The sequence below is a fragment of the Dunckerocampus dactyliophorus genome, chromosome 5, assembly GCF_027744805.1.
Source record: "Dunckerocampus dactyliophorus isolate RoL2022-P2 chromosome 5, RoL_Ddac_1.1, whole genome shotgun sequence".
NCBI classification, from domain to species: domain Eukaryota; kingdom Metazoa; phylum Chordata; class Actinopteri; order Syngnathiformes; family Syngnathidae; genus Dunckerocampus; species Dunckerocampus dactyliophorus.
The window spans coordinates 5,794,794-5,806,874 of record NC_072823.1 but is presented as its reverse complement, the minus strand read 5'-3'; the positions used below and the strand labels follow the sequence as shown (position 1 = coordinate 5,806,874).

The window sequence follows — 12,081 nt, the reverse complement described above, 5'->3', positions numbered from 1 at the left end:
GGATTACATCACGTCTGATCATTAGCAATACATGTAAATCATGGAAGGTTCCGAGCCGTTCATTTAGTTGAATCCAGATAGTGATTTCTGCCCAGGCAGTATACTGTACATGGGACACTCAACGCACTTCCGTTTACAGCGAGTCTGCAATGTTATTGACAGTTGGAAATAAAAATAATGATCTGTCTCGGATTATTTGTTTTAGGATTTATTCGCTGCTTTTGTCTGTCAATATTTACAGCATGTTACATAGCAGGAGATGACTCATGCTGAACTTTACAATGTGGGAAATCCGTCTGTGTAGGCTCTCAGTCGTACAGGAGTTGTCCATCGAGGGAAAGGCTTCTTAAGACGTCATCTGTACTTCTGTGAAGAAGGTGTCAGACGTTTCGCTCCTCATCCGAAGTGCTTCGTCAGCGAACTAATAAGTGCTGGTAGCCTAGGCCTTAAATACAGTAAGAGTGGGCGGAATTGGTGTACCAACACCCTCCTCCTATTGGTTCCTTACACTAAGCCTGGGCGGAGTAATGGTCTAACCCTCTCCTGCCATTAGCACCTCCGATAAAAGGGAATGTCGCTCCCTGAGTTGGGTATGAACGACTCTGATACTGGCTCGTTAGCATCTATTGTTCTGGCTCGGCCCTGGCTCCACCTCATTTGCAAGACTAAGAGCTGTGGGTTTTGGTCTCAGTAACCTGCTGAACACAGGGTCCAAATTAAACCTCAAACCACCATTCCGATTCAATGATGGCTTCTGTTGTTTGACAAAAATAGCTTCCTTTACTCCTCTTTCAAACCATCTGTTTTCTTTGGCCAAAATCTTTACCTCGCTGTCCTCAAAAGAGTGATTGGTTGATGTACTGATGTACTGCTGATTGAGGACCACTAGAATTGTCCCTGCGATGTTGATAAAGCCTTTTTTGGAGCATTTGCTTAGTTTCCCCATTGTATGAGGGAAATAATGATAATTGCTGTATATCACATGTCTATCACCATGCAACTAAATAAAACTTGATTGTTTAGTATGGGTTGGCATTTTTACCTGTATTTAAGCCAGTTTGATTTTTATTATTTATTTTTTTCCACTTTAAGTGAATTTTATTTTTGTTTACTGATACTTGGTTATACTTTAATAAAAGTAAATAAAAACTAAATTCACTGAACATGTAAAACACTAAAAAGAAAATTCACTTAAATACATGTAAGAAAAATAATACAAAAAAAATACTGCAGATAAAATTGACTTAAATAAAAGTGTAAAAAATACAAATAAAATTGACTTTAAAAAGTGTATTTTTTTAAAACACTTATTTAATTTATTTCATTTTATTTCATTTTATTTTAACTTATTTCATTTTATTACACTTTTAAGTCATTTAAATGTTTTTGTTATTTTTTTATTAGAGTTTTACACATATTTAAGCCTTTTATGTTTATTTATTCATTTATTTATTTTAATTCCTTTTGTTATACTTTTATTTAAGTCAAACCATGCTTGAAAATGGTTAATTTAGGCAGAAAATATATAAAATTTGCTTAAATATGCATACTTTTTTACTAATAAGCTGTATTCGACCGCCAAGCTGCATGATTTATTAACTCAATTCAATACCAAAGACGTAGTTATACAGTTTTATAAACCCGGACGCCCGATCCCGCATTTATACGTTTTTTTGCTCGAGAGGCAAAAAGAGGTTATGACGCAACTCCCCGCTCACTAATGGATTTCACTTCAGAGCAATTTTAAGCGATAAAAATGGCCACAAGGTGGCAGTTGGTATGAGCTCGGCTATGATCATGTGGACGGAAAAAACACACATGACAGTAGAGTGTGGAGGCGTGTAGCGTTCAGAAGGTTACGCATTGTAGGGACATTTTAACGCATGCACACCCACACACACGCGCACACACATAGTTCACATATATATACTGTATATACATATATATATATATATGTGTGTGTATATATATATATGTATATATGTGTGTGTGTATATATATATATATATATATATATATATATGTATATATGTGTGTATATATATATATGTATATATGTGTGTGTGTGTATATATATATATATATATATATATATATATATATATATATGTATATATATATGTATATGTATATATGTATATGTGTATATATATATATATATATGTACGTATATGTATATATATATACAGTATATATATATATGTATATATATATGTATATACATATATATACAGTACATATATATATATGTATATGTGTGTATATATATATATATATATATATATATATATATATATATATATATATATATATATATATATATATATATATATATATATATATACATACACATGCTTATGCATTTTCATGCATTCTCTCCCAATCGAAGGATTTTTGATGAGTGTTTGTATGAGACCCCAGGGTTGCTCAGAGTGCAAGCTGGGTTCTGCTGTACTTCAGCAACAAGAAGCCGTAATGAGTCACATATAAATAGTGCAGGTCTAGAGGGGAAGTGCGTTGATGGTTTGAGAGGAACATCTGCTTTATGTCTCCCGCAGACTCCTGAGGACCATGAAGGAGAAACAGGGATCAAGTCCAAGGAGGCACGCAAGTACATCTTCAACTGCTTGGATGATATGGCCCAGGTATGTTGTTTCAGTATCGCAGAGCACAACTCTTGACAGACGTGGCAGATAAATAAAAGTGATTTTACTTTCCCCGCATTTACATCCGCCACTTGGACGCTGAAGTAATGAAGCTGTTTCGTAATATTTCCTCCAAGCAGCTCAGCTCAGCTCGCCCAAATGGAAAAGTGCCACAAAGTGCCACGGCATGGATATTTCCATACCTTTTTAAACTTTTGATAATGAAAATGCCAGAAATTGCATACTGTGCCCACCTGCTTGATGGATTATTTTGAGCCATCCCGTTTAAAGATATAGGGTATTGGTAAAATGTTTAATATCAGTGGGCTGCAAGCTTTTTGAACCCACAGAAGCTGCCAGACCTCTAATGGACTAGTGAAAAAACAAGAGTGAGCAGTGCACTCCAGACCTCATAGTAATCTAAGGCTGTTGTCATGCACCAGTGTATAAACTTCATGGGTGTCATCATCTTCGTACGTACCAATTATGATCAGAAGCTGAGTTTGTGGAGCCGAGTTATTAAAGGAAAACTGCACTCTTTTGGGAATTTTGCCCGTCATCCACAGTCCCTATGTGCGTTCTTGTTGGCAGTTTTTCACAAACTATGCACATAATAGGGATTCACCTATTTTGCCTATGAAGCCCTCTTAAAAAAACATACAAAAACCGCGAACAACGCCGTGACCCGCATATTAACCGAGCTCTAGCGTCGTTGTTATTGTTGTGATGCAGTCTCTTGGAGCAGTGTCCTCCTCGTCAGATACACAAAGCCTTTCCATCGAGACTAACACTGTGTGCCATTCGATTTCCGGTCTTGACTCTCTCGGCCCTCGTCGACAAGCGTTTGAAACCGGCCCGCCAGTTGCTTCCAAAGTATTTAATTTAAACTTATAACATACAAGCTGGCAACATGACTTGCAAGTAGTCAGAGTCAGTCAAGCTGAGACAACATTTTGATATTGGTAGTAGCTTTTCACATGCAGCTCCTGAAAAAAAAGGGACATTTTTACAGATAAAATATGACAAATAATTCCAGGTGGACTGTTAGAATTCTAAGCTTGAACTCGTGCGCGTGTATCAAATATATAGTCTGGCCCTGCGGACAATTTAGCTAACTCAATGCGGCCCGAGAGTCAAAAATTTTGCCCACCCGAAAGTGCCTGACACTTACGATACTTATGAGTGTGCCTGATTGCATGATTATCGTGCGCATTAAGAGTGTTTCATCTTGAAGATTTAATTTATATTGGTGTTCCGATCCCGGAACGGCGCAGCGGTGAAAACCTGTCGCTGTGAGTGGGGTTTCCCCCGAAAATGAGGCTTTACCGTTGGTTGTATGTATTTTTGTACTTCAGATACAGCTTTATCGTGATTGCTAAACTTTCCCCTTCAATTTGGTATTAAATTAATATGCAGACTTAAAACACAGCCACATAACCATTTATTAAGTATCTGCTGTTATCATTTCAGCTGCATTTTGCTGTCTTGACTTCCTATTACACTCATTGGCACAGGAAGTTTTTTTCAGCAACCACAGTAAGCAAGCTTCTTAACGGAGTTTGTCACTTCATGCCAGAACATCGCGTGCACATAAGCAAAATAAATAAAAGACACCGCAGTATGTCCAAAATGAATATATATTTATTTGGTCCGACCCTGGTTTACAAAGAAGTTGTGTGTCTTTGGTGTGATTTTTCTGTTGCGTTGGAATGACCCCTGCTTTATTGTATAATGCCACCAAACGGGAAACTCTTTGTATTGATGAACTTGCAATAAATGTACGCAAGGATCGTTACTACTGTTTTAACATGGCTTTATATAGTGTCGACTTCCAGTGAACTCACCCGTCCATGGTGGGAAAGTTCACATGCAGCCATGACATTTTAATAGGACACGCCTGACAGTGTGATGATAGTGAGTGTTTGTTTGCTCTCACTCGGCCAAATACTGCCTCTGCTAGCAGTTATGACAAAGGCGATGGAAAATTACAATATTTTTCCCAGGCCCCTTTGCTTTTGTGAGAGTCCTGCCTGATCACTACGCTGCTTGTGGACGCTGGTGAATGATTTGCTTTGAAATACGCTCATCTTGATGTACAAGCAGCTGCAGCCTCTGGATACTGTCCATGTGGGTACATGCAGGTACATAAATGATGGGGACAATTATGGCTGTCCTGTACGGCCCACGGCTGCTCCGAGGCATGTCTGGAATAACATGCTGTCGGCTCGTACGAGATTTTATCGCCGCCCGGGCTTGTTGAATGTACAGTTGCCAAGCAAACACACGTGCATGTTGCACATAGTTTAATGAAAGCAACCTGCATGGGTGTTGATATCCCTTGGGTCATCTCTGTCTCCTGCGCATAGCCTGTCGTCCTCTCACTGTTGCAACCCGACTAGGCTTACCATGAAAACAAATTGGAGATAAAGCTGAACAAGCATAATGTAGGAGAAAACTGCCCTCTTTGCCCCATCTCACGATCCACCCGTATTAACAAATCAGTAGTGTGGACATCTGTGTCTGCATGTATAATGGATGATATAGCTAAAGGCCCTGAAAGACAAGAGGTCTGTGGATGCCAGGAAGATAATAAACCGCCTTTCTTTTGTGGGAAGTGCGGTAAGGCTTTAGTCACAAGTACTGTATATCTCATTTGAGACCATCGAACAGAACTGAACTGGAAGTCTGATAGAGATGGGAGGAAGGTCAATTAGCTTGGGGCGCCATGCCTTCAAAACCCGTCTATGTAATGAGTGAAGTCATGACAGGATGAAGTGAATTAGACTGCCAATTCAGTCAGCTTACATACAGCATAATACTTGTAAACTTAACTGCAACACCGCGAGGTACACCAGGGGTATGCAAACGTCACACTTATTGAAAAATGAAAGGATGCAAGGGCCACTTTGATATGCTGCAAAGCAATATGCTAAGAAGTTAGAAGAAAAAAAATGCATCTCTGCTTTGTCATACAGGTGAAAAGCCTCTAGTATGAACTTCCGTTTTGCCCTTTTTCCACATTTTTGCTGTTGTATTTTTTTTAATTTCCAAATATTTCAGCTTTCTTCATAAATAATCTTCATAAATGCTCTTCCCAGGATATGACATTTTCCAAAAATTACAACTGTATTTTGTTTTGTTTGTTTTCTCGTCACATCTCGTAAAACTACAGCTGTTTTCTTCCATTTCTGCTGTTTTTTTTTTTTTTTACATTTTCCAACTATTTCAAACTTTCTTCTTCTTCTAAATTTTCTTCTTGCAATATTATGACTTTATTCTCATATTATTATGACTTTATTCTCATATTATTATGACTTTATTCCATAATATTTTGACTTTATTCCCATAATTTTATAACTTTTTCCCCCACCTAATTGTCCAAAAATGTATATTTAATTTTGTTTTGTTTTTTTCTCATGATATTATGACTTCAAGAAAAAAACAATTTTTTAATATGTCAACTTCATGCTACTGAAATTATTGTATTTTTTCTCATAATATTACGACGTTATTTTTTAAAATAAAAATAGAACATTTTTTTGTTGGAGTACAACTTTTTTCTTACAATATTTTGATTTTATTCTTGTGAAATTACTGGGGTTTTTTTGTTTTTTTTTCTGCTGCCAAAATCTGGGACAATCTTCCAGAAGATGTGCGACAGTCGTCAACATTGACAACGTTCAAATCCAAGCTGAAAACACTTCTATTCAACTGTGCATATAACAACTGACACTGTTTTATCTGCACTCTTCATTTTTTATCTTTTTTGTTTGTTTGTTTGTTTGTTTCTTTTATGGAATGATTGATGGAACTTTATGTCATGATTTTAGAATGATTTGATGTTTTTATGGAATGATTTTATGAAGTGATTTGCACTTTGCATTATCTTGTGTATGAATTGTGCTCTAAAAATAAACTTGCCTTGCCTTGCCTTGCACTGCAAAACAAACACAAGAAGCCAAAGAAAAGTGAAAGCTTAACATTGGTCCTGGGAGGAAAAACGATTCATCGAATACCAAAATAGTTGTTGATTGTTTGGATTTGATGAATTGTTGCAGCTCTAATGGTCATTGTAAAGGTACGAGCTTATATTGAAGTGCATTGCATGGTTACAGTTCAACATATCCCAAATATACACAGTATATGATGACATCTCACATCAGAATGTTGAAATTTCATGACTTCCGGGCAAATTTATGGTTGATACGACCTAACAGCTGTTGGTATTTTGACACTTTTAGTGCAGTCGACGAACTCCGCATGTTCACCCAAACCGTGTCCCTTTCTCAAAGTCATCTTCCACCGGCTAAGGGCACTGTGATTATTCCCCACCCCATTCCACAGATTATTCCTTTATCACAGCTGGTGGAGATGGCAAGCGGAGAGGTGCGGTTACAGACTCTGAATAACCTGCATGGAGGAAAAAAAAAAAAGAATTGCATCAGATTTGTGGCGTTGACTGGCAGCACATCTGATAGCCCCTAGAGCAGGCCTGCAGATAAGCGCTGTGGCTTTAAGAAAGCAGACCTGTTCCTCGGCATGTCACGGTAAACAAGGCTGCCTGTCTGCTCCTAGTGTCCTCACAGCGGCTGACAATCATGTTGGCTTAAACAAAGACCTGCTATATCACGACCTTGGTGCTTGTTTAAACACAGGGAATGAAGCACAGCGAGTTCAATCTATTCTAGTTTGTTTAGTTTGCTAGTTAGCAGGGCACAAAGGGGTTGTAATAAAGCTCTCAAATGATTCTCCACCAATGAGGTGATGTTTTCATCAGTATGGCTTCATCTCTTTGTTTCTTTAGTATTTTGTTATGGGTGAAAACGGCAACTGTGTTACTATCAAATTTAGTCACAGTCCAAAAACATGAAGTTAAAGCGGCCATAGATTATTTATCCACACTCATGTGCATCATCAGTGCACACACGCAGATGCTCGCGTTTGATGTTAGTATGGTTAGATTTTGAGAAAATGTCACATGAGCGCTGACAAATAGATAAGTAAGCGGCCTACGAACCTTTTATCCCGGTTCCCCGTGCACGCAGTGGTCGGCTGTGGTTGCGTTTTCAGGCTATGACAAAATGCGGACGATAGCTGGTTAATGTGTTCATACGTGGACAGGCATTTTTTTTGTAAACATCACTCGGACATGGGCATTTTTGAAAATACCCGTGTGTCTGAAATTTCTTTCTACTTCTCCACTGATGATTGGATGAGCCAGGAAAAGGGAAGGAGATACGGCTGTGGATATATGACCATGGTTGTTTTGGCGTGGTTTTTCCTTTAGCCAAGCTAATAAAAAAACAGCCTCGGGCCGCAAATGATCCCTGCGCCTCCCTTTTGACACACCTGGTCTAAGACGTACCTTGCCTTTCAGCCTAAGTCAGCTGGGATAGACTCCAGCTTCCATGTGATCCTGAAAAGGATAAGCTGCATAGAAATGTATGGTTTTGCCATTAAAATTGATTACAGCTCATCAAATCATGGTTGCAATTTGTTGTGCTTGTGGTGGATCTTTATAGCTAAAATGAAGAAATGTTTAACCAGATCTGCAAATGCTCCAGTATCAAAGGGAACCCAAAAAAATCTGATTATCATGATATCGTTAGATGGCACTGACTAAAATAATGAGTTTGCACAATGCTATGTAACTCGCGGATTCAATTACTTGGAGAAATTAGCCGTTTTCCTCTCAGGGAAGGAACAGCGTCAGCTGCTCTGTGGCCCCAGGTGAAAAAAAAAAAAAAAGTTCCCTGCTTGTTTAGTCAACGCATGTTCTTCATGTAGCAGGAATGTGCTGCTCGGTCCAGCATTTAGCCACAGGTTTAAATACAGATGAAGCGTCAAGGCAGCTTCTGAGCATATTTAGGTTTACATGTGCATTTCAGCTTTTTCCATAGAACGGTCTCCTCTGTAGAAATTCCCGTTCTGACCCAAAGTTAGTTGTTTTCACAACACAGGAAGCGATAAAAATCTGTGTAATGGTGGTTCTACAAATAACAGTGCAAATGTTTATAATGTCGCTGCAAAGCAAGGTTAACGCTTAGCTTGGTGACACGTAGACGGACACCTGAAATGATGAGGAGGCAGATTTTTGCAAGTATTTCCAGCATGGGAACAAGCTGAGGGGGGGATTTTTTTTTTCCTCACATGTTTGCAAAGAAACACGACAGGCACCTTCTATACACAACTGCAATGGAAATGCGTGCGTCTGTTTGCTGCCTGCAGGTGAACATGACGTCAGATCTGGAGGGGAGCGACTTGCTGGCAGAGAAAGCCGACAGGAGGGAGTTCATCGACTTGTTAACCAAGATGCTGACCATAGACGCAGATAAGAGGATCACGCCTATTGAAACGCTCAACCACCCCTTTGTGACTATGTCGCATCTCCTCGATTTCCCGCACAGCACACAGTACGAGCTCTTATTGCTGCCGTTTATCTAATTATCATACTTAACGGCGCAATTACATCCGCTGCTCGCATGAAAAACACTTTTCATTCCCTCGGCCTCTCTGTCACTTTTTGTCTTTTCTAGTGTGAAATCATGCTTCCAGAATATGGAGATCTGCAAACGCCGCGTCAACATGTACGACACTGTCAACCAGAGCAAGACGCCCTTCATCACCCATGTGGCCCCCAGCACCTCCACCAACCTCACCATGACCTTCAACAACCAGCTCAACACTGTGCACAGCCAGGTGAAACTCAACACGACAAATGTTTCAGTGCATAAGAGATGCCTTACAGACGATTGGGGAGTAACAATGTCAATTTAAAGACCTCAGACCCGACTGGCAAGGTCAAGTTTATTTCTAATGCATATTTTAAAACAGCCACTACTGCCCCAAAGTGGTGTACAGGAGTAACAAACAGTATGATAGTAAAATATTTTAATAAATACAAAGGTTAAAACGTAAGAGTATAGCATAAAGACGAGTGTTTTTAGCAGTGATTTGAGACTCTTGACAGAAGTAGCAGTTCTAAAGCTTGAGGGGAGAGCGTTCCAAAGTTTGGGGCCTGCTACTGCAAATGCTCTGTCTCCTCTGGTTATCAGCCTAGACCGAGGGCACTCTAATAGACGCTGATCACAGGACCTCAGAGCTCTGACCGGAGTGTGCGGAAGAAGCAGGTGTGATAAATAAAGTGGCATCAGCCCATGAAGATATTTACAAGCAAATAATAAGAAACTGAATTCTAAAAATAACAGGCGGTCAGTGGAGAGAAGGAAGCACAGGAGTGATGCGCTTGTGCCTTTTAGATCCCGTAAGCAGGTGAGCGGCCGCATTTTGAACCAGTTGTAGTCGGCGAGTGGAGGACTGCTCAAGGACAAAGTATAGGGAGTTAGAATAGTCAAGGCCATATGTGATCAAAGGATGTACAACTGTTTCCATCTGGTATGGGGGCAGGTAGGCTTAACCTTCACTGGGAGTCTGAGGTGAAAAAAGGCAGTTTTCACCACTGAACGTACTACTTGTTTATCTAACTATCAATAAAAGCTCCAAGACTTTATACAGAGGGGCCGCAGTGGGAATAAAGTGGGCCAACGGCACTGTTAAGGCCAGAGAGAAAGTTGGGGTTACCAAATACCGAATTCCCGTTTTTGTAGAGTATTACAACCTTCTAAATACAGTTTTTAACATTATTAGAGCCCTCTAGACATGAAATAACACCCGTAGACTCACATTACCCAATATAGTAGACATAATAACAGAAAATAAGCCATTTAAAGGATAAATAAGACTTGTGCTCGTGTGTGTTGCGATAAATGTTGTCCCTAGGGGAACAGAGTGTCATAAAGTGACGTCGGGGGATCCGAGTTGAGTTTCAGCTTGCCTTGGGTTACGGCCGCAACAGTAGCCTGTGTTTTTATTAGGGATTATAGTTCCTGTGATAAGATCATCCAAACCTCCAATTAAAAGCCTGTTTTTCCGGCAATCAAATCAAATCAATTACTGACACCCAATGACCAGAACATCTTCTTACTACTACTACACATCGTGTAACATCTTTGAATGCGTCTTTAGTTCATGTATCCATTTTTATGCTTGAAAATGCTTAATTTATGCAAAAAAAATACATAACATATGTTTAAATATGCATGCCACCAACGGTACTGCGCAGCGCTCGCCGGCAAGTTGCCATACATGGACTTCCTCGAGTGTGACGTGAGAAATTCAAAAGATCTTGTGGAAATCCCATGAAGTTCTCGTACCCGACCGTTCACCAGATGTCACGATGTGGCACTACAACCTCATGTAGAACAAGAGTAGAACATTTTAAACGTATACACTTCTGATACAAATTTTAAGATCAGTTGAAAAATTGCAAGAATTTACATTTTGCACTGTTGGATCTTAAGGAGGGTCTAAGTAGAGCTTCAAAATGCAGAAAGGAAGAAATGGGAGTGGGCCAAAATCGTTTTCAGTAAGCAGTTTATTGCAAACAAGCATTAAATTAAAATAGACTGTTCATCAACTGATTAAAAGTAACACCACAGCCTTTAAAAGCTAAAATCTTGGCAAAAATGTGGATTGAATGTCAGTTCAAATTTGTGTTATGGTCCCTAAAAGTAGCTGCAAGGCAGGGTTGGTTTGCTCCAGGGCACCCCCTCCTGTTGCAGTAGTGCAATGTGCTTTTAGGCCATGTTGGTAAATATACAAGTAAATAGACATGGTCAGATGTTGAGGATGCCAAACTAGTGAATGTAAAACCCCGTGGAATTAGTTTTGTCCACTGCACAAAACTCTAAAGGAGCATTGGTGTCATGCCAGGAAATGTTCTCTAAAACAGGTGAGCTGAAGTCGCCACGGTAATGACTGAGATGCTGTTTTCCCCAAAATGGTTACTTATGGTTGCTGTAAATGTCACAAGCTTAGACGCTCACGACCCAGCTGCCTCTTTTTTCCCCCCGTGTGTGCACATTTCCTGGCCTACTATCCTCGCCTTTCTGCCTTGTATATCTGTCTGGCTGCACTTCTGTCTGCAGCCAGGTCCTATGGGATTGTCCCAAAGTGCTGATTGCACACATGACAAGCCCCACTTCCTGCTTATCTTGCATTCTGGAGCTTTAAGGCCTTAAGAATCCCTTTACCCCAGGCTTCCTCTCATTCCTGTTCTCCTCTATCTCCTTCTCTTCACTCCCATTTCCCTGGGCTGGGCTTGTGGTGCCTTAGCTCTTCGTTCCCGTATGGTGTGGGGATCCAAACTGCTTACTTTTGGCTTCTGTTTGGAAGTTTAAGATTGCAAGATCCCCACAGCTCTCGTTAGCATATAAATCTAAATAAATAAATATCTGTAGCACTATCAGAGGATCTGAGTTCTTGTAGCATGCAACAGCACTTAACAATCACTGTGATTTGCATGGATTAACATTCCCATATATTCTTTTCTGCACCGACAGATTTAATTTAGTGATTTTTTTCCTTTCAAAGCAGG

At 39.7% G+C, this 12,081-nt stretch overlaps 1 protein-coding gene across 4 annotated transcripts in view; it reads left to right on the top strand.

The window, feature by feature from the left end:
* The window catches only part of hipk2 (homeodomain interacting protein kinase 2), a 113,166-nt gene that overhangs the window by 72,331 nt on the left and 28,754 nt on the right, over positions 1-12,081 (top strand). For all 4 annotated transcript variants that reach the window (XM_054777431.1, XM_054777430.1, XM_054777429.1 and 1 more), the window contains exons 5-7: positions 2,559-2,645; positions 8,874-9,058; positions 9,182-9,344. In XM_054777431.1, the coding sequence (XP_054633406.1) occupies positions 2,559-2,645; positions 8,874-9,058; positions 9,182-9,344 (435 nt within the window). The remainder of the gene's footprint in view (positions 1-2,558; positions 2,646-8,873; positions 9,059-9,181; positions 9,345-12,081) is intronic.